Source organism: Labrus bergylta, chromosome 15 (genome assembly GCF_963930695.1).
Source record: "Labrus bergylta chromosome 15, fLabBer1.1, whole genome shotgun sequence".
In the NCBI taxonomy this organism is placed as follows: domain Eukaryota; kingdom Metazoa; phylum Chordata; class Actinopteri; order Labriformes; family Labridae; genus Labrus; species Labrus bergylta.
The window spans coordinates 12,623,438-12,647,382 of record NC_089209.1 but is presented as its reverse complement, the minus strand read 5'-3'; the positions used below and the strand labels follow the sequence as shown (position 1 = coordinate 12,647,382).

Genomic DNA, 23,945 nt, shown 5'->3' with positions numbered 1-23,945 from the left:
TGCATGTTCGTGCGAGTGTGATGAAATCGCAATGCTCTGATTGCTTAAGCGTGACTGAATCGAGTTAAATTAACGGGAGAGAAGACAGTAAGGGAGCATTCGAGGGAGAGCTGCGGCTAATGAGGATCACGATGTCGGCAAACAGGGTGAGCTAGCATCTGAAAAGACTTGGGGGCACACACACACACACACACACACACAGGAATGCATAAAAACACAGAGGCATCAAAGCTCTTGTAAAGCACTACCAGTGGTTTCCATCATTAACTCAGAACTATCACTAAAGTCTGCTTTGCCACAGCAGGCCTGTACAATATTAGTGTACAGGTGTATTAGTATTAGTATTAAAATAAGAGATGGAAATACATTAAGATTTTAGCCTAAAACATGTCTGCAAAGCCCACCAAAGGAGGAGTTTTCACAGTGGACTTCCTGCCAACCAATGTAGGCGGGTATGCTGCAAACTATTAGGACCAGGTGGCTCAGTGGAGGAAAGCCAATGAGTGTGGTTGGGTAAATCTGGGCGGGCAAAGCTGCTAGGTAGGGCTGGTGCATGTGGAGGGACGGGCACCAACTGGAAAGCCTGGTACATACCCAAAAACAACGTTACCCACAGGACCAGTATGGCACGGGTCAGACCTGCAGAACCGGCTCATTGGGAAGATCTCATTGGAAGATCTGTACACGTATACTCATGTCATGTCTAAACACGAGCACTTATTTCCATTTACATCTCATACATACAAGCAGGATAGACATGTTCTCAGTGGGCGGTATAAACCTGAGATTGCTATGCCACCTCTGTGCTGCTTCATGGCTACATTTATTTACGAGAAACAAAAAACCTATCAGCAAACTCTGTAAAACCTCGTCTTACTTCCTTTCCAAAAAGATTGGGAGTGTGTGCTTGTGTGTTTGTGTATACGTGTAGCCTAGGCATGCATGCTTCCAAAGTGTGGAGCATTCCTAAGCCTTTTGGATCATGATTGTTTTGGTATTTCAAGACAAAATACCAGAGTTATTACAAATTCCAATGACTGGGTCACAATCCTAATGCTGACTAATAAATCATATAAAAGATTACAAATATATCATTCGCTTTCCATAAGGCTTATGCCAATAATGGCGCTGTACCAACATCGTTTGAAAATGATCTTATGGCAACAAAGGCAGCTGTTTGAGCATGTGGAGTTTCGACTCAAAAGCCTGAAGGTAGAAAGGACAAATAAGCAGCAGAATTCCCAAGTCAGTTTGTGTTTCTTTTTCACTGTAGTTTTAACCCAGCTGAACTGACCCACTTTGAAGAATGTACCTCATGCAGGCCTTTAACCACACTGTTTCCTCACCTCATGGCAAAACAAAATACAAGTCTGAACTTGAGTCTGACCCCCCCACCCAGCTGTCAAGCTACTCAGCTAAAAAACCATTACAGAGCATACCTAAGGCTGGCAGATCAATCTGACACCAGAAGAGGCGTGATTGGTTCAACATTTTCCAATTATGTAGCCAACAGTGAGAGCTACACAACTTAAGTATTTTCGACTAAGCTTCAAAGGATTTAAACATCAAGTACTTTTAGGTTATCCATGACTTTAAAATTACACATGGATGTTACCACAGACACTGTTGCAATATCTCTTTATGGTTAACAGCATGTAAAAATGTGTTAAGAGGTTTGCTCCACAACCACAAATTCCAAAACGATCCATCACGGTTGTGTATGATGTACTTCATCTGTTCCATCACTGTGGTCCAAGTGACACGCCAATATTTAGTTTGATGTTTTCTACCACCATGGTTATCCACCCGCCCAATAGAATAAATAAAATGACATGCAAGTATACAATGACATCATCGACATATAAGCTAAGACATTATGTTGTTTTCAATGAGCAGTCATGTTTTTTGTTTTTTTCTAAACACCCGACCTTTCATTGAACTGTCCTTTAAAAACAATGTTTTAGTTGCCAACTCTTTGCTGTGTTTAAGTATTTCCTGACACTTCATACAATAAGCCTTATGGATCACCAAACCAGCATGTCAGAGAGAGCTATGCAAAATTCTCGCCAGCTATAGGAACGCTGGGAAATTGTGTGCGCTTACACTAATCCATAGGTCAAATTCCCAAAGGGGGATGTTTACTTAACCCCCCTTTGTCCCTGATACTCAAAACTAACATGAAGATGCAGAGGAACAACCCAGCAGAGACCAGGCAGGAAGTGGGTACATTGATAGCCATCTCTGAAATTGCCTCCATCATCAGCTCCTAATAGACTTTTACCACAACAGACAGCTATCATTGTGTTAAACAAGAGGCCCCTGAAGAGCTGACAGACAAGTTGTGAAAGTGAAATCAAGCACAAAATGTTAGTGTTGCAAGAACTTTTCTCAAGGCTGAGCCAAAAAAAGAGAGAAGAAATTCATAGTCAACTTGAGAGAGATTTAGGGATCAGAAACTTCAATAGAAGACCTTCTTCATTTTCTGTAAATGTCATCATGCTGACCCACGTTGAACTGTACACACTTTAGCTCTCTATTCAGAATTTAAGAAAGCATATTGGTACTTTTAATATAACAGTAATCATACAGTAACCTTCAACTCCTCTCTTATTGCACCTTACTGCCCTTGTTCTGCACCTCCTTTGTCTTGACTTGAGCCTCTTCATGTAGTCTCAGTGTGAAGGCCAGGAAAAGGTCAAAGCTAAAGAGATCTTTACTCTAATAAGTCGCCAAAGTTCATTTGGTTCAACTTAGGCCCCAAATAGCTACCGCAGGAGCGATGCTTGAAGATTCAGGTACAAAAATAGAAATGAACTGACCTATAAATTTGGTGTGGTGACAAAAACGATGACAATGACTGGAGAGGGAGTGGTTCTCACTGATTGCGTCACCTGCCATCCTGTACCCTTTACCAGTGACAGGTTTCTTTTTGAAGGCCAAGTCCCTCAGGAGTGCCACCTGCTAAATGTATCCCTATTACCGTGGACATTGTGACCTTCTCAAACCATCTGCTATTGGTCCTGAGCGAGGCGGCAGCATAGTGTTGGCTCACAGCCACTACGCACTTGAGAAGGTACGATAGTCATTTATTACTCTCCTTTGACTGCGTGTCCATTCTGTACTTCTTATTCCTGCTTTATCTTGGTCTATCGGGCTCTTCCAATTTCGGTCCATACCTAGTCTTGTGTATTACTACCTCAATATAAAGTATATTGCAAAAAAGGGGATACATTTTGTCCAAACTTATTCCTACCCTTAGTAGCTTTGTATGGAACAGGCTTGGATATTACCCAAATCTTATTTTAGAAAACAACCGCACTGAAATGTGAGGCAAAGCTAAATCCATATAGCGTGGGTTGATTCTGCACTTCTAAGAACTCTCAGTAAGGTGTTGTCTGACCCATTCTCCTCCCTTTATGTTTTCATCTCTCCTCCTCTCCTATATTTTGCTGCCAAACTTTGCAGAGTGGAGGGACAGCTGCAGGCTCTCAAAATCTCCAACTCATCCCCCTTATCCTCCTCCTCCTCCCTTGGTCTTCCTCTGTTCACATCCTTATCCTCCTCCTGTGCTCGGCTTCAGGCTTTGGGCCCAGTCAGCTCTTTTTCTCTTTTCTTTTTACAGAGAGCTGCAAAATCTGCCCGGTGTGCTTCCTCTTCCTATGTTTTATCTCCTTAGGATGAAACCTTCTTAATTATAAAAAAAAATGTCCAGAGGTAATTCCCCATCACTGTGAAGCTCACGTGATAGAAAACTACAGACTGTGGCCACACAGAGTCAAAACACTTAACCTACGATCCAACTGAGATGAATTTACGTATCCACAGTTATGATTTTCTTTATGGTTTCCAATCCCTCTGTGAGCTGTGAGAACAGGATGTCTGCCTGCGGCCATTAAAGGGAAGAACATGATAAATCAGTAATCCATCTAAGCCATACCTGTCAACTCAACCAATACCACATGGCTGCCTCCAAGCAAAAAAGGCCTCCTATTAAACTGGAAAACCAGTAATCATAGACAAAAATATACGAGCACAGAAAGTCTGGAGAGGGGCCAACAATTAAAAGCTGATTCAACCTGTCATCAATGTGAGTGAAATTGTATTTAATCTGGAAATGTTCAAGAAGAGCCATTAAATTGAAAAAGCTTATGTCGGAAAAACACAACAAAGTGTCAATTTGTCCACCAATTTGTGCAAGAAATTAAGCCAAAATGGCACTTTCTTAAGGTTCTAAACTAATTACAATACAATTCCCATGAATAAGTCATAGGGCAATTATGAAGTTAGCTCAACGCCAACTCTTGTATACAAGGACCTACTGGGTAGTTTCCTGCACAGAGCTAGGCCCTCTTTAGAAGCCCCAGCAGCATTCCTTCATACGTTTGAGCGCAGCTAGGCAACCAAAGGAGTGCCCCACTAGCCTACATCCTTATGAAAGGGACCCCCAGACCCCCTCCATGGACCTCCAGAACACCAGCACATTCACAGAATCCAGAAAAGGGAAACTTTCTTTGGGGAAACGTTTTAAAGCTCCTAACACATTAATATGTGTTCTCTTGCTGTTGTTCCTTGCCAGCTTGTTGGCTAAGATGGTGGAAATTACACCCTGCAAAGCCCCAAGACTGCTTTGAAAGTTTTTTGTTTTTTTGTGGAGTTATATAGAGTTTTACAAAAAATATATTGGCTTTCCAAGGGGGGGGGGGGCAATTGTTGGCGTTGAAGGCTGTCTTCGCTCAAACCATGTTGATATTAGAGTTTTCTGTGAGTTTGTGGGATTGTGGATTTACCATATCTAGCTCTTGGGAGACTCGTCTTTTGCGTAGCTCCTCCATGCGGTCGTTGACGTCGCTGAAGCAGGTGTTGTAGTACTCAGAATACTCCTGGGCAAGGTCATCTATGTTGCCCAGAGAACCATCCTGCAAAGAGGAAGAGAGGAAGAGAGGAATTTAATTAGAGAAGCACAACATCCTGGAAATGGAAAGCCAGCTAATTAGTACTAAAAACTTGATTGTGGTCATTTAATATTGTAATAGTAAAACACAAAATAACCTCTTGTAAAAATAAATCATTTACAGTTCATCAGATGCAGGAAAGCCAGCTTTTCATGCTTCTTATATCACTTCCAAAATATCTATCACTGATTTAGAACACTGTAACTTTTCAGTTACAGTAAGCGCAGCTTAATAAGACAGCTATCACTTAAAATTACTCGTCTAAGTGTTCCTACAGCAAGCATCCAGGCATGGCTAGAGGTGGCCACCATCACTCACATATCGCAAATTTCCAGAGCTGACTCTCATGTTCAATGACTCTACTGAATATTTCATTTTTCTTACAGAAGAGTTTGACAAATTCCAAGCTGTTGCAACTACCCCCAAACTGATAAAACTCAGTACAGAGGCTTGTGTTGTTTCAATTTACCAATATCCTCACACACTCCATACACTGAAACAGGACAACCTAGAATATCTTTGTAAAAGGTCTGAATCTTTTGGCTGTTTAGAGATTCTCATCAACTCCCATTCAGTGAGTGTCTTTGGCTGAGGTTTTGTCTTTGTTCAGGCTCATATCAAGGATGACCTTTACCTCTTCAGACATTCACCAAACTCCAACGCAAACGCACACTTCCTGTAAGATGCAGTTTCGGTCAGCAGAGTTCCTGGCTTTGTGTGAAAGGCGGGTGTTTAGAATTGAGGGAGGAAGCTGTGCTACAAACAGTAAAGATGTTACCCAACAGAATACACTATTGATACAATGCTTTAGAAAGGCCGTTAAGTTACTATTGGAAACACAAACTGTTTGGCAGGTTCAAACTAGGGTTCTGTACAAGAAAATACAAGAAAGGGAATGCAAACTGCCAGCACAAGGAGTCTGTACTACGGAGCAAGATACTGAAGTTGCTTCTGATTGGTTAGTATTTTTGATAAACCTTCACTATATGAGAAAAAAAATTCAAAGTGTTCCAAATCATGTCTAGCTATTGGAATTAGTATCAGAGAGGGGAAATGAATCCAATAATTTCCACTCTGTATTGCAGTCAGTGGGTTATTTGACTAAAGTCAGCTTCACTGACCAGATCACTGATGAAAACTTAAGCCCTTAAAATTTTAGCAGATGTAAACAAATGTTTTTTTCACAACGTTATAGAGAGAAGACTGCATCCAATCTCTTTTCTAGGTGAAGATGTCTGCCATTCTGGCGGTGGTGGTCAACTGTTGAATATTCATCAGTGTTGATCTAATCTGTGCCAGGCAGACAGCTAGCATTGAGTCACTGTGCAGGGTCCAAACAGTCTCTCTCAGTCCCTGTCTTTCTCAACTAGACTCACTATCTAAGTGCCAGGCCACAAATGAAAAGGATCACTGTGAGTGTGGGTTAGTGTGCCACACACACACATTGGGACCCACACATGGGCATAGGGCCCCAGTGAAGTAACATTAGCATGCACACACATGCATGCAGGAGATTTCAAAAACACTGGACCAAAACAAACATACCAGACACATCTCAGGGAACTGAGTTATGGCATCCTGCTACTGATTGTGCATTGAATATCTCTGACAAGTACTCATGTTCTTTTTCAAAAGTCCAGTTTTTCCAGCTGTGATCCATCCTACCCTCATTAGTTGAGAAACTCAGTTCTAGCCAGACATAAATTGAGATGACTGAGATTCCTGCTGGGAGACACGTGCTTTTTCCTTCATCGCCTGAAAACATTCTCTAATCACAGAACTCTCAGATGTTTTTTATCATCGTGCACAGGCCAGGCGACTGTTGCTCATCTATTCGCCACATCTGGAAGATAAGAATTAACCTTGAGTCTTGAGATTGGACCAAATGTTGATCGACACAGGGCCACTTTAGTCGGCGTAGACAGTGTTTGTTTAGCATAATGAATTCATCAATCTTTACCATGTTTCCCTCTTCTCCCATGGGAATCTTGAAAGTTAATCTAAGATGTGGACAAGTAAACCTGCAAGTGCTTTACTGCTGTTGGTCAGATGTGTGTCTGTGACTGAATGCATCCAAATGTGTGCAAACACTCGTGTGTGTGTGTGTGTGTAGATAACTGAGATTCCTCCAATTCTCCAGTGGCATGAGCTCATGAGGCTCCAACACAGCTGACCCTCACACCCCACCTCCACTGCCACCTTGTAAAGTGATACAGTGTACGCTCAGTTATGAATATCAAGAATGAGACGGTGCACGAACACAAGTTAAGAGAGCATGAATGTCTTACAAGAGAAGCACAGAGGAGGGTGATGAAACCAGTATAGAGCAACTATTGTCTCAGGTAGTTGGAATGGCTTTGTGAGTCAACATATTAGTCCACTTTTTTTATAGAGTCTGTCAACCTCAGAGTGTAGTTGGAGGGATCTGTCAGGGATCCACATATTCACTTTGGAAAGGGGAGTGGGAGATTGCCAGACAAGGGATGATTTGTGGGATACTGACTGGGGCAGCTGTTGGGTAAGAGGAGGATAAAACATCTGGAATCTGAGAATAAAAATCTATAAAAGAGCTTTAATGGATGAGTTTATAATCCCCTACAGTTTATCTACACCTGGAAAGCATATGGGTGTCTATGCTAGCATATTAAGCTAACTAATAACCCTTAAAATAATACTCTTAAACTATAATTTGAAACTATTTCAGAAATGACTTTACTAGAATAATAAATTTGAACATAGTTTGTAGAAAAATGAAGACTCATACTCTTTGAGATGATGTAACTGCTCCTCCACCCTGAATGCTAGGGAGGCCAACTCCCTGCTTTGACTCAAACAATAGCATCAATAAGCAGACAGAAAAGCAACACCCAAGCAAGAATGTGTGTGTAAGTTTGTGTGCATTTAAAGTAAAAGACTGTGCATGTGTTATTAAATTCCAAGACAAAAATACTGCGATGGATATTGTGGACAAGCACAAAACTGGGCTCGCCTATCATTTCTTTTCCAAGAGTTTAAACAAGTCAATCCAGAAGAAAGGTCTATAAATGATGCGGGATACCACTGAGTGAGACAACTGTGAGAAGTTTGTAAAAGTAGTAATAACTCAAATTTAGTGACAGCCATGTTGTTTCACCATCAGAACACAAATTACTGGTGTTGCACCACATTGGATAAATATTTCAGCCATGTGTGATGATTAAAACTGGGTCAAGTGGTTTACATCATATTCACTCAAGATTGTTTTGGCAGAATGGAGATGATGCGGAGAAATGTCAGAATTCCAATAAATGGATACAGTTCAATTGTCTCTCCTGTAAAAACAAATATCCACAGCTTAAATATCGGGATATACACGTATGTGATCTCTATTGCCAAAAAGTATTAATTAGTAATAAAAAGTAGTAATTGTAATCAGTAGCTTCTGCTCACTTATTCAATCAGCTATGGCATCCCTGGTATTTTCCTACCACAAAAGTATGACACTCAGTCTAAAGGAACATCAGTGCAACTGAAGGAAAATCTCTCCATCGTATGTCTCAATGCAAGTTAGAAATATATAGTTCAGAATGGTTCTAAGGTTCCTTGAAATGCTGAGTCTTTGTCATAACCTTATCATAAATGGTCATTTTCTGGCAGTCAATATTCAAACAGACTCTGCTATTGCAGTAACAAATATGCACTGTTAAAATTGGTACATGTCACTCTATGAATTGTATATTGTTTTAGCAGTTCATTATACTGCAAAGTTCCCAATCATATTACACTGGAGAATTACCTCAGGTACGTTAAAAAGCTGTTTGTTCTATAATTGAAGGTACACATTACCGAGAATGTGCAGTATAGCAAAAGTGAAAAATTATTCATATTTCCATGGCACACCACTTAAGCAATGCCTTGCAAAGTTATTAAAAAATTCCACAGCCAGCATGCCAGGCACTGATATCTGGTCTCCTTACATTCTCAGGAATCCCTGCCAAGGCTCAAAATGAAATCTCACAACAACAACAACAACAACTAAATTTGTGTTTACCATATCTAGTTTGTTGTCGCCGAGTCTGTCAAAGAATGTGCTTGTTTATGTTCCCAAAGACAAAAAGCCATTAGTCCTGGGTCTAGCATCTTTGTTCTGGTCTTTCCTTCGGGCTCACATTCCAGACAGTGCCATCAGTCATGTAGAGGATGAATGGTAGTGTACATGGTATTAACTATTGTTACAGCGCTAGCCTTGTGATAACCCATTCTCTGGGGTAAAGAACAATGACAACAGTTTACAATGGAGCCGTGTATGTGATGTAATGTTGGAACGTCAGTAGTAGGATCACGTTCACTTGCTCTGCAACCTTAGGTCAGGAACCGCAAGTTGAATGTGCAAGCAAATGTCTTATAATATGTTATAATCAAGAAGAAACCAAATGAATTGTCCACATTCAATCAGAGTCAAGGGTACAATATTCTAAACCCAACCCGCAAGAGCTCGTCAACAGTCCCCACACAAATCGTCATAAAAAGAAGGATATGTAATCGATCCTTTACTCCACCCAGCCCTCAGCCCATCCAGTTCTCTGAGCTCCTCCGATGGCAAAGACCTTGACCATGCCCACTTTATTCCTGGACTTGTACGATAGTGTAGAGTTGTTAGAATACAGTTATAAATTGATCTGATTCCATGCAGTTATCAATATGTGCCTCCAACACTGTCTAAAATGTTATATATACTTTTCTAGAAATAGAGATATGTACTTCTTTTTTGCACTGTTTTAGGGGAGATACATGGGATCGTCAGATTCTCAAGTCTAGGTATGGAAATTGGGATGGTAAAGGTAAAATTGTGACAGAAACTACTGTACTACAAATCAACAACGAGTTAAGATGAGGAAAATGATTACACAAGATAAGAGGATTTGAAAAAATATGACCCAACTACATCATTCTAAAAGAGCAACTTGAATTTTAACTTCAAGACTTAGTGTTGGCCCTTGGGGTCAATTGGGTGAAGACTTTTGAGGAAGGGGAGTTGACGGGGCACAACCCATCCTTTTTAGAGGGCTTCCTGAGGATATCTGTGGCAGAAGCAGTGCAGTGCGATGCCATCCCAGCAGAGGAAACATACCAGATCTCTCCGTGACCTAAATAATGAAGCCAGCCAAAGAGGGAGGAGCAAAAGAGAGAGCTGGCAACAACAGAAAAAAACATAATAACTTAACATAGTTTGGCAGAGAAGGACTTAAGAATACGCTGCCAATCTGTATGAAGTGCTATGTGGGAGGAGGCACGCAGGGATCACCTCATGATCTAATTTTATGTTACCCAGACAGAATCAATAATCATGTCTCAAGGAACAGCATCCATTCTTTAGGTTCAGAAACAGAGTGCTTTTTGGTCCATAATAAATGTTTTCCGATTTGACAAACTAGACACCCAAGGAAGGATTCCCTGCAGGCAAGGCAAATAGTTCCACAAGACCTCTGATCAAGATGACCTTAGCAAACCAAATGGGATGATTCATTCAGAGAAGCAGGGGGGGATGAGGGATGACTGTCAGCTGTCCAGGTTTGTGATCAGATCAACCACACTAGGATTGAGCACAATTGGAAGCATTGCCACAGTTAAGGCACATCCTAAAACTTTCTTCGATATATGGACAAGTCAACTTTGATTTGAGCTAAAACTGAACTGCACAGGGTCAGAGAACATTTGCCAACGAAGGTGCAGTGGAGAAGAACTGGACTGAATATTTCAGAGATCTTAAAGTCTTTACAATTCAAGAAACATTACACTTCATGCTCAAGACAGAATTCTCTCTTTCCACTCAGGCACTTTAAAAGCGTGTCATTAACCATTCAATAAAGAGAGTTCACATCTGAGGAAATCCTTATGTCTTCCAGAAGTAGGTTGGGGAATAGAAACAAATCCATCTGTAAACTCAACCACTTAGAACAACTGTAGCTCCTGCACCATATCCTCCTAAACTGCCTTTGACTCTTAATTAGCTCCTGGGTTATTTACTCGGCTTCAACCACAAATAAATGACTGGCATTCTTTGGTATTTCTATTAAACACATTCCACAACACGGCTGCTGTGTATGATTAACCTCAAAGGCAAGGGGGGCCCTTAGAAAAGGACTGCAAGTCGAAGTGGCCCTTTGATTTCCAGTCAAACCATGAAGAATTATTTTGAAGGTGCAGTTCTAGATGACATTTGGTGGACTGCCTCTTTTTGCCTCTGCTTGTTTTAATGCAATGCTCCCTGTCACCTGAGTGTGAAGAGAAGGCCTGGAGTCTGGCTTGTGTTCTGCAACATAAAATAATCAGTGAGAGGCAGCGTTTAGTAAGTATGTGGAGCGGATCTCTATCAGGCTAGATGTCTATCTGTACAAGTATGTGGGCCTGTTCTTGTGTGTGTGTGTGTGTGTGGGGGGGCCCCAAGACCAAACACATTTGTTACAGTGAATTAGGTTAGGTCAACAGGCTTGGGGTAAACCCAAATTTTAAAGGGCATTCTTGTGAAGGTTCCCAAGCAAACAAAAGCTATTGAAAGTCAAAGAGCAATCGTTAAATATAGTGGATTTATTTTGCTTTGCAGACGTTTCTTGGTGTTCATTGTGCTCAGGGCATTCATCTTATAGGTTGCTTAAAAATAAGCGGCTGAGTGCATTATGAGAAATAAAGTTCATTACAACGTCCAAATTGAGAAACGTGTTTTGTGACTTCTTGTTGTCACTGTACGATTCTATCTGGCAATTTTGAAAATAAATCTAGAATACCTTTTCTAGGCTGTGATAGAAATGATTCTGTACTAGTCTGGAAGCACAGGAATACAGCAAGACGATTAAAGTTCTAAGCTAATTATTTCATCCCTGCAGGCTGTCATCAACTCCAGCCATTTTTCACCGAAAGTCTGTACAGTCTGCTTCAGAGAAGAGCAACCAACAGAAATCATGCATTATTTCCACTGTCAATGAGTTAGTTCCAAGTTAGTGCTTGTCTGACAAACTGACCGGCTGAACTTTTGAGAGACACTTATAGGAGCCAAGGCGAACCGATAAGAGTTTCAGACTGTCACACTTGTAATCATTCTCGTAAAGTTCTGTAGAAAAAGAAGATGGCCACAGCTACTCAAGACTTCACAAAACATTAATATACTGAAACTGTAAAACTCAGTTTAAATAAGTCTGCAATGCCTGCTGGTGGGATGATGGTTGTGAACTGACTGTAGAGAGTGTTGCAGGATGTTTATTGGTAGAAGAGTTAAAAAAAAAAAAAAAACTCTATTAATCTTAAAATGACTTCATGACCTTCTGAAATGTTGATTTTTACATAACAAAGTGATGCGTCTTTCACAGATATTTGTGACTGAGAATAAATAAGAGGAAATGCTAATACCATATGTTTGCTAGGGTTTGTTGCTGTCGAATGTATGCATGTCTCTGTGTGAATGTGTTCTTCTGGGGAAGTAGGAAAAACGTCAAAGATGAACACAGCGTTGAAGACATTTGCTTCCAAAGCAATAAATCTGGAGAAATTGCCTGGCTGGGAGCCAGGTCTCACACTCAGTGTCAGAGGGCAGGATGGCCACCCCCTCATACGCACACACACACACACACACACACACACACACACACACACACACACACACACACTAACACACACACAGCATTTACACACCATTCACCTCTTCAGTGCCAGACCAAACCAAATTAACACCTCTGTCTTTACCCAGAGTGGAAGTGACTGTCTGCAACACATTTGGTCAGCAGATCAATGAAACGCCTGTAAAATCAAGACTTCAGCCGTCAAAACAAAAGAGCAGTGTTGCAGAACAAGTGCATTGTTACAATATGCCACATCTCCAAAGTTACACTCATGTGTAACTGATAATCTGACGCTCTGGACTGAGATAAGAAGAAAACAGGGCCCTTCAAATATAGTACGATCAAATGAGGCTGCGAAATGATCAAGGTAAAGAATCAAAGTTAATATACAGCACATGCAGTTTAGAAAAAAATAAGATTTATCAGAATAAGTAAATATGGGATGAAGGATTGCTGAGTAATTGAGGACAACTACAAAAGGTCCAAACATTTCGATATAAAACAAATGGTACAACACATCTCCTTAGAAGAAGGCTTTTTTTTTTTTTAAGTGGAATCACAGAACAAAACTGAGATTCTCCAATGGAAACATAGCACACATGGACATGCACCAAACGCTCACCGGTCATAGAGAACATGGCAGCACACAAAGGACAAAAACACACGCCACACACACACACAAAGGGTAATGTTTCAATGTGCATTGAACGTACCATACTCCTACTCGTTTCCAGTGTGCATAGAGAGACCCGACTCCTTCGGCACTTACGACTTCAAAACAAGCACCTGAATCCCCTGACCACATGCAGAGTGCGACTCTGTTTCAAAACTTTGGGCCTATGAGGACACACCGCGAGGAGTTGTTTTGATGCGTGATTTGCATGCACCGACAAGTTGGCTACTCAATCACTCCGTCGACAAATCAGTGTCAACTTTGAGGACGAGGGTGAAAACTCGCAGGTAGTTGTGAGACCATGATGTCAATCTATGTTGCTGTTGCTGTTGCTGTCCCCCCTCCCCCCTCAGAAAACTTACCAGCATCCCCATAACGTCCGTCCACAGTTGGGAAAAACTGTCGGACGCAGCAGCGCTGTCTGCCTGGGGATCGTCAGAGGACGCGCCGGTCCCCTGATCACTTTCCATGGTGTTGGAATACTTAGTGTTCAGTCAGACTAATCTGGTGCAGAGCTCGAATCCAAGCCCACAGGCAGGGGCCCGATCACAAACAGTCAACGTGAAGTCGGTGCCAAGGCTGCTCCTAGAGAAAGTTGCCCTTGACGCACCGGTGAAATACTCCAACATTGCTTGGCACGATCCGACGTTTAGTGCGTAAATTGCGACCCGACATTGTTTACGATACACCCACGACAACCTGTAGGTCGAATTCAAGTCTAATGCAACGTAAATATCAGACACTAAACAGGTCGTAAATCTGGGAAAACTTGCAAGCGAGGTGTTCTCTTCCCAGCAATCCGCTCTGCGAGGATTCCTGCCCGGGTAGAAACCAAACCCCACACCGGGGTGGGGGGGGGAGGGAGGAGGAGGAGATGAGGTCCAAGTTGGCAAAAAAGTTTTCAAAATGTTACAGAACTCCCTTGATGAGTGTTGGACAAAACTTTCTCAACTGGTGGAGCGAGCGACACGTGAGCTTATTACCATTAAAAATTCGTGTGAGAGAACGCCCGGAGCTCAGAGCAAATTCTCCAAACAGTGCGCCTCCCCCCTCACTCCACCCGCCGATTCTCTCTCTGTCTCTCTCTCTCTCTCTCTTTCTCCCTCACACACACACTCACTCACTCCTCCCAACAAAACATTACAGCTGAAAGAAAACACTTGTCCCGTGCCTGACGAACAATGTGCAGGAATTAAATCACACCACAGACGAATTAATCTTCCACTTCATAAGATTATAAAGAAAAGTTTAAAAAGAACATTTTAGATTGACAAATCTAATTTAACTTGAGTTTAATACATTTAAACCATGAAAGTGATTCTAATGCACCATATGAACTCGTTTATTTCTGCTTTATTTTCTGTACAGTGTCCGAATTCTCTTCAATTATATTTGTATTTCCCATTTTGACTCCTATGAACTTGAAATAATTGCAGTTTTACTTTGACCTACATATTCTAATAGCCAGTAAAGGAGTACAGTCCATTTATGGGATATTTTACACACCCTGAAAAACTCTTTATCTCATGCTGACACAGCTTTCCACCAATACTTCTCTCCAGCCACCACTGAATGGGGTCTGTGAACAAAGCACATTCTCCACACGATTGTATAGAAAACAAAAGAGCACAAGGGAAAAAAATGTTTTCAAGGGGCTGATGCATACTGTGCCCTTTCGCCTGCCATAAATCTGGATGAAAAGCTGGACAATAACAGAAAGAAAAACATGAAACTTTGACTTGCTACTTCAGTGGAGTTATTTTGCCTGAGGATATTTTTGCAACTCACACATGCATACACATCACAAAGTGTTTTTTTTTTTTTTTTTTTTTAAATATAATGCAACAGCTTATGCTCCCAGATCTCATTTGCATACAAGTAGGGGGAAAAAAGAAACAACACGCTACATGTACAAGCATGAAATTGCATGCCTATCTTGTCTCATCAGCCGTTTATTATGCAGGCTACTCTATTGTAATGAAGAAGTCCAGAGACTCTCTGCTTCTCCCTGTTGTTGTCAGAAGCACAACAGCTGCCGGGTCTTGTGACACATGCCAAGGAAGTGCAGCAGAGATAGAGCGAGTGAGATTGAACTTTTTTAAATCACAGCTCCTCACTCTGCTGCAGCTCCCTCCCCTGCTGTTTCAGGTCAATCTTTAAAATGCTGCTTCACCTGCTGTTTGCAAGCCTATCAGCCTCCAACAACACATGCAATAAGAACATGCATTTAAAAGTAACACATCCCAAAAAGAAGAAAAAAAAAAACACGCCAGAGCAACAAAAAAAAAAAACACATTCTTTCTGTGAGCATGTAAAATATGATCAGTTACACAATAAGCCCCAAAAGAGTGCAAGGAAAAAGGATGCCTTCTGTGGATTAGGCAAGCTGTAAAAGGCTATGCCAGCAGATGGTTAGTGTCAATGTGATGATTTGTTTGTTAATAGTCAGACCCTTATCATTCCGTGTTTCCTGGGAGGCTTGTATAACTGGAGGAAAAATAGAGAAGATCACCAAGTCAGAGGGATTTATCATGAGGGGATCAAGAATGTCTGTACAAAGTTTCATGACTGTCAGACCAGCGGTAAGATATATCAGTCCAACACAAAGTGTGTTTTACACTACACAAGGACTTTGCGACTTTGGTTAAAAAGTTTTTTTTTTTTTAAAATGTGTTACCTACTGTGTTTCTTATGCACTTGGAATTATCGCCCAGCTACTCCTCTCACTGTTTATATCAACACTATCATGGTTCAAAGATCTTGTAGGTGAAGAGTTACTCGGATGAGCGACAGCTGTTCAACAGTTTCCTTCTTACAGACTAAACACAGAGAACACACGCGCAGACAAGAGCCGCTTTGTGTCGCTGGCGAGTGAGTCGACAACACAGGGTCTGCTCTGCCGTCCTCGCATCTGTAACCTTAGGCTGTCTGCAGTGGACTGCTAGGATGTGCATGTGTGTGTGTGTGTGTCCATACTGCCATTACATCATTGTGTTATCCATCAGTGTCCTTTTTCTAAAGAACGTTAACCACATTTTTTTCTCTCCCTTATTCCTGCTGAATTGGGGTGTTGGAGGTCACCAATACACACACACACACACACACACACACACACACACACACACACACACACACACACACACACACACACACACACACACACACACACACACACACACCCAAAATATCTTCCTGCAGAGACCCCCCTAATCTAAATACAAGACAGTGCGACCCCACCTGGACCAACTCAAACATAAGGGTCAGACTGTTAATGAAAGGAGGAGGAGGCCTGTTGACTCAGTGCACACTCATCAAACACTGCTGGTGTGTGTGTGTGTGTGTGTGTGTGTGTGTGTGTGTGTGTGTGTGTGTGTGTGTGTCGGGATGCCAGCTTTCCCCTTCACTCTTCACACTATAGCCACAAATCAAGGTGTCATGTTGCCAGACAAGAGGAAACAAGACTTACTTTCTGCTTATTTCACAATCTGTGAAATACTCATTTGTTACATGTTCTCCTTTCATCATTGAAACATTTTGACTGAACTGTGGAGATAACTTGGAGAGTATGACCATGAAGAGGATACGCCTGCAACCCCTATATGTGTCCTGAAAGTACAATTTGAGACCTAAAACCTATTACATGGTTCTGGAAATATATGGGGGTTCTTGCATGGAAAGGAATGATGTCATGAATATAAATAGCTAACATGGGACACTTTAAACGCATGCAGCCTTTAGATTTGGACTCTATCCTGATAAATGTCAAGGACGAGAGTTGTGTCGACACTTTTGCTGCCTTTCATCTTTCTCCTTTCATCTCTTCTGCAATCTTTTATTCCATCCATTATTAATAGTTTCATTGTCTTATCATGCATCCTTTTTTCTCTTTGTGCTGATCCTGCTGCGCTCTTGTAAGATTGCAGAAAGATGACAGGGTGTCATCAGGTTTGGGACAGTGAAGAGGCACTGATATAAAATAGTAATTTAACAAGCTGAATGCCTCCATAAACCAGCTATTTAAAAAAAGCCAGGGAACAGGAGATATCATTATGAACAGTCTAGGACAAGATAACATTTCCATCTGTAGAATTCTTTTTAAAGAAGAGAGCATGTGTTTTTTGCCGGTATCCCCACAGACACAAAGGCATTGTAGGGTCCTTACATCTACAAAGCATCAACTAATATCCTGACATGTCCTTTTATTAACAACTCAAACACTCCCACAGGCTAGCTGAGATAAACTTCCGCTGAGGTGATAGATTTTCCCATAAATGCACTCGCCCTGGGTGACAGTGTATTGCGGTGTGTAATTTTCTACTGTAGATGACTCAGCAAGATTATCACAAAACCTAGGCGGCGTGTCTAAACACACTCTGATAGGTGTGGGGGGGGGGGGGCAAGGTATGAAAAGAGAAAGGAGAGGAAACAGAGGGAGGAGGAGATAACAGAAAAAAAGTCAGGAGTTAGAGAGTAGAGTTTTTAACACAGGAAATCTGTGGTTCTAAAATATATTTTGGACTTTTGTGATACTTTGGAAGTTATTTCCCTTAAAATAACCAACACACAGGAAGTCAAAGCCCTCCAATATTTAGTTCTGAGTATGACTTGTTGGGACTAAAAGGTGAAGCAGGCCTAAGAGGCATGAAGAAGAGCTACAAGACAGTGAAGATAAACCATTAAACTGAGCAGAAACAGAGATTTAGAGATAGAAAAAGAATGCAGGTGGCGTCAAAGCGAAGCAGTGCTGGACCTCCCCTGATAGTGAGAGTGACCCTGCTTAGAGGTCAGTGACCCCCAGGCCCTAAAAATAGCCCCTCGGGGGGAGTCACGAACCGTGCTGCCAGAGGGGAATAACAACGTTGTGGGCAGACATCAAGGGCACCACCGACGCGCTTAAGAAATGCTACACAAGACCACACAGCAGTGACACATATACTGAAGCTGTATTTGCACCAAAACCTGGACCCTTTTTCTTCAAAGGGCCTAAACGGTTCCTTGAGCCCATTGTTTACTATGGAGAGACTACTGTTGGAGACTAAAGGTCTATGAAGATGAGGCAAAAAGGTCTGTTTAATACAGTACAGTAACTTGCTGCTCTGTTTGTCTTCTCTATGTTGACAAAGTAGAAATGTTAATTACTTCCAGGCCTCCCTCCAAAGTCCCTGTACTTTCAGAAAGTACCACACCAACAGAAGGGACCTTTTGGGTGGAAAAATAAAATCCATGGGACTCCACCTTGACCGTAGTTCCTGCAGTGGAAATGCATCATACCTTGTAAAGTTCCTGGTCCCAATGAGGAAGTTCCTGCAGTGGAAATGTGGCTTTATACCCTGCAAATAGTACTACAATAACTGAGATTCATCAAATGCTATGTTTTGAAGATGCCATAGGGTAAATATCGGTGGTCTTTGATTGTTTTGATTACAATTTCATCCATTCATCTATCCATTTTATCTTCATGTTTCTTTAACTTCTTTATTTGAATCAATGTTTTAAAGGCTCACAACAAATGCTTAATTTTATTAAATGTTCTTAACCCTTATCTTATAGTTTCTGCATTACTTTCCTGTGAGGATAATTGGGATCAAAAATCAGATCAATATTTCTACTTAGTCTATGGGACAAAAGCCTGTCAATCCCTTGGCATTTCCTTTGAACCAGTTTAATGTGATCATTTGTTGTTCTTGTTTATTTGTGTGCGCATAATAGCTGTGTTCACGTGTAAGAAAATGTGTGTGTGTGTGTGTGTGTGTGTGTGTGTGTGTGTGTGTGTGTGTGTGTAAAGAGGTGGCCAGGTCAGCCCCACTGTGCTTCACACACCGCTGATTCTTGTGTGGGAGTTATCACACAAGCCCAATTAGCATGACAACTAATTACTGATTCTTTGGTCCCCTCCTCCAGCGAAGCAGGTCAGTAAATTAAATCAACACACTGGTTTTCTGCAGAAAACAAAGCTTTCGGGGAGAATCAAATTAATGCCTGGTGCATGGTGTTCGTGTGCTCAATAGGTATTTTTCATAGCCTGTTCAACCATAACACTAGAGTCTCTCGATAACGCATAACAACACAGGAATTACTTCAGGACAAAGGGGACAGAGAAAAGAGAGGAAGAGGATGACAATAGAGAGGGTGCAAGATAAACACATAAAGCGATATGCATAGGCAACAGGGAAAACATTGAAAACAACAACAAATGGGTCCAGGAAAAAAGAGATAAAGGTCTGCCTGAGGTATGATGTGCATGTGCTGTTTGTAGCTGAAAACACACCGTCTGTTCAGGCTTGGTAAACAGTGGACGGTATGTTGGCAAAAAACAAGCTGGATATCGAGGGAATGTCAAAGAGACCATGCTAAGTTTGAACGTCTGTACCTATGAAATGCAGCACAATATCCTGTGCGTTCGCAAATGAGATGCAGGAATTCAGGGACTAGATGAAAACAAAATATATTTATATTTATAAGTGTTCATCGAGATTCAGTAAGGATAAAGGAGAACTGAAGAGGTTCTCCAGGTTTGTAGCATAAAACATGACGCGATGAGTCAACTAGAACTAGAACTGTGTTGCATTTAAGAAAATTACATTTAATCTTTAAAATATCTGAATGTATGAGATTTTCAGACTGTCTGTTAACATTTAAAGGCTACCTATTAATCAGAAAATGAAAACATAATGAAGAGTAAAACATCTGAAGGGACACTGGGACATATTTCAACAAATTTGACAACTTTAGACGAGAGCAAACGTTAGCTTTTATCGATTACTATCAAACATCGTTAGCTAGAAATTTGCACTGTGCAATAGGCTACTAACCATCTGCAGTCATATTTGGGAATCGGTTGAATGCTGACATTAGCTATTTTCTAACTGTGGTTAATGTGTAATCAAATGTATGTTGTTGAACGTTAGAACGATGTTTGCCTCAACCAATTTCCAGCTAACATTAGTGCTAACACTGATAGGTAGGACTTTGTATCATAAACAACTGTCAAATAGCAATATTAGCTGGTAAATGGTTGAATACTTACTTAAGCTCTTGTCTTACTGTAGCTAATGGGTTGTAAATAGCAATAGCCTCAACTTAAAAGCTAACATCACTGCAAACTTTTTGCCAGGAATTTGTAGCTTGTGATATTGTCAAATAGTAACATTGGCTAGAAATTGGTTGACTTTAGATGTTATAAGATTATAAAATGATTATCGCTATGTAGTTTTATGATGAATTATGGGCCTATATGTCCCTTTCATTATCCATGTCTTTTCCATTATTGCTCATTCAAGAAGACCTGAAGTGTTAATGCTAAAATTCTTTGAGATGTTGTGATTAGCTCAACAGGAATAGAGCTCTGGGACATCATAATGGCATTCGAGCTACACATTCTGGTTTAAAAGGAAAATGGCTAACTTCTAAATATGGTGAATGACGTGTAGCCTATATTGTCTACTTTTTAAGTAAGTCAACAGTAAATCATATTGTGCCTCCCACAGACAAAAGAATTTCCGGTGAGAGTTAACACGTACTAATCCGTGACTTCAGTAATATGGTGGTCATGGCAGGTCCCTTTCATGTTCTTCGTGTAGAAAAAACAGGGAATAAAAAAAACAAAGCATAGTTCTGTTAAGCCGCGGATTGCTAGATTCTCCATGCAATCTACGCCTCCATATCCATGTGGTAGGTGATTGTGTTACACTATTGTGTGAGTGTGAGTGTGTGAACTCAAATTCCAGGGTGTTTTAATCAGGCGCGACTGAAAGGACAGATGTTGCTTTGGATGTAAGCGAGCTTCTAATAGTATGAGCAGCACTGTGTGAAAGGACAGAGTCCTTGTGTTTTGGAGCTGGGTGCATACTTGTAGAGAAATGCTTGTGAGAAGAATAAACTAGGATTTTGTTTCAAATGCAGTTCACAGGCGTGCTGGAACATGACATGAATAGGGTATAAAGCATGCGTTTGTTTGTTTGTTTGTTTGCTTGTGACTCCACAGGTGCAGACAGTGGAGATGTGTTGATGTCCCAGTGGATGGAGGTCATGAGACCGGGCTGGCAGCTGTGTTGGTGTTAGAGTGGCAGTACCAGGCTGACGGCAAATGTCCAGTATGTAATCTCATACTGGATGGACTGGTCATGTCATTCTTTGTACTGGAGCTCTTTTAGATGTGCTGTTGTTAGCTGGTATCACAAGCAAAGAGTATGTTCATGGTCTAAAATTAACCTTTTTTTTTTTATAACAATGAATAACTTTGCTTTAGTTTGACTTCTGAACATATGGAAGTACCTCAAATAACTTTGACTTATGTCACAGTTATACTAGATACATTTTTAAGAACCTTACTTGTTTTTGTTTGCTAATTTATAACCTCCAAATCAGAGAGTTCCAAAAAAAGAAAGTAGAATACAAGTTAAGTGTTATTTCTTTTTAAACTGTCTGATTTTGCTTCTTTTTTTTTAAACAATGCAAAGCCATTCTTCTCTTGAAACTTAAAGAATTGGAAGAGTTTCAGCACAGTACCAACTCAAGTGAGCAAAATGATTAACATTAAGAAAAACTTCAGATTGACCATAACTTCAAAGAAGATTATAATGAGTCTTAAATCTAAAACTGACCCATAGACATATTATCTGGTTAACCTGAGACAGAACTGCAAACTGTTTTCGGTTTTGCAACAACAACTCTGTTATGTCCTCAGTGTCTGGCTTATCAGCTTTCCCACGGGTTTGTTTATGCATCTTTCATTCCCCTTTTCAAACCTCTTTAAAGTCTTGCTTCCTCTCTCTATGTTTTCTTCCAAGTCCCTCTTTCTGCAAATGGGGCAGTAAAATGGGACACAGTGGTGCCACCTGCTGTTGTCAAACATACTTACACCACACAGAGCACTGGCCCTGCTTGGCTATACAGGACAGTCTATAAAACCCTCCTGCACATCCTGTTCTGTCAAGTCAGCCACTCTGCCATATGTTAGCCTCGGAGCAAGTTACAATAAAAAAAAAAAAAAATAGGCTTGGTCTCAGTGTTATTAATGACCATGTGTGCTGTGAACACATAATGATCCCCTGCAGTTCCATCCCAGGCTCAGTTTTTATAGTACTCACTTCAAGTTTATGGGACACAAACACACACAAGGGAAGACAAGGTAGCTTTGACTTTACTGTACAGATCCAGCACTAACAAGACAGTAGCCAGTGGGGTTTAATAAACAGTGTTTACAGGTCTATGTCTGCTTGTGTCATTACCTAAACACTCTCACCTGTTGTGTCAACGATACAATTCAGTCAGACACAACAGAAAGAAGCTGCAATGATATAAATGAACGTATTTGGCCATTTTTCATTTTGTATTTGTGCAGTTGAAATGAAAAGATAAGAGTGTATTTGCAACATTCAGTTCCTACAGCAAGAGAGAAAACAGGGATTCTCTTGTGGATAGTGGTTTCAGAGGAATGTAAGTATTGGAGATGCCACATTATTCCTGGCACTCATACATAAACACACACAGACATACAACACACTGCCAATGCACCCATTGAAACAGAATAACGCATAAAATGCAAATCAACAAAAAATATGTCAAGCCCACTATATCATCTTTTTATATTTAAATCACACGTGCATTTACACATTCACTTTCTCTGTAGCTCTATATCACAGCACACACATTAAAAAAGCTGCAGACATGTAGACATTTGGTTATGAATTAGATGTTATAATAACTTGTTTCTTGGCCAGCCTCGAGCTGCTCAGTGGTACAGCCTTCTATCATTACTGTCAGTATTCAACAAGCCATCATATATCTAACGCACAACCCGCAAAACATTACCCCGTCACATTTGCACATTAGAAAGCAAATAAACGGCCATGTTACACTATATGCTGACATGCAAAGAAATCAGCTTCTAACTAGCAGCAGTGGATGAATATCAAAACCTCAAAGCAGAGATTTTCAACACTGACATTCTTCAATTCCATAGCGCTGTGCTGTTAAGAGTTACACCATCTCTTGTTGGAAATTCTGGTAAGTATTGGACCAGAACTAGGGCTAAATAGTTTCCCCATACTATAATTCAGTTACAATAGCCAAAAACAGAGAGCTGACCCTACTTTCTTCCCAATCCCCAGAAATCACGATCCTCCACATATCAACCAATGAACCAAGTTGCTGAAAAACTAATAAACATTTCTTTATATCAATTTTCAGTCTTTGCAGAAATATTTGACATGTAAACACTCCTTTAACATTATAATACATTCCACGTCTGAGTTTATTTCATTGTTAAAGCTACAAATTCCATTGGTGCAGGGCCTATCTGTCCACTGAGCTGCATGGAAATCCATTTTTTAGATATCCTGCTGACAAAAAGCCAGACAGAAAATCTAAACATCTGATGTTCACTGTTCTTTTACATTTCGTTCCAGAGATCACAAGTTCCTTAGAAAGAGTCAGTAGATGCTTAAAAGTTTGTAAATGTAGTGTCACACTGTTTTTCATCCCTCAGATATCCCAGACTACATCAATGACTCACACTGTATAGCTGGATCTGTACTCCGGATTTAACTGTGGTTCCACAGTATGTACTGTACTGCATGTGGGCGGAGCACATTATATAAGAAATCCCAACTGACATCAGTTTGGTTCAGGGTCTAACCTTGACCACAGCTCACTGAGCCTCTTCCACATTTCCTTTCCAATATTCTTTTCATTGCACAACCATGTCTATGTGTATTAACAGGGTCC

General features: G+C 40.8%; 1 protein-coding gene across 6 annotated transcripts in view; it reads right to left on the bottom strand.

Annotated features, from left to right (window-relative positions):
* sash1a (SAM and SH3 domain containing 1a) overlaps nucleotides 1-23,945 on the bottom strand; it is a 168,475-nt gene that overhangs the window by 39,424 nt on the left and 105,106 nt on the right. For 4 of the 6 annotated variants that reach the window (XM_065963716.1, XM_020632828.3, XM_020632829.3 and 1 more), the window contains exon 2: nucleotides 4,788-4,916. In XM_065963716.1, coding sequence (XP_065819788.1) covers nucleotides 4,788-4,916 — 129 coding nt within the window. Of the gene's footprint in view, nucleotides 1-4,787; nucleotides 4,917-13,257; nucleotides 13,543-13,579; nucleotides 14,285-23,945 lie in introns of those variants that run through there. The other 2 variants (XM_020632830.3, XM_029277146.2) reach the window with 2 other exon arrangements.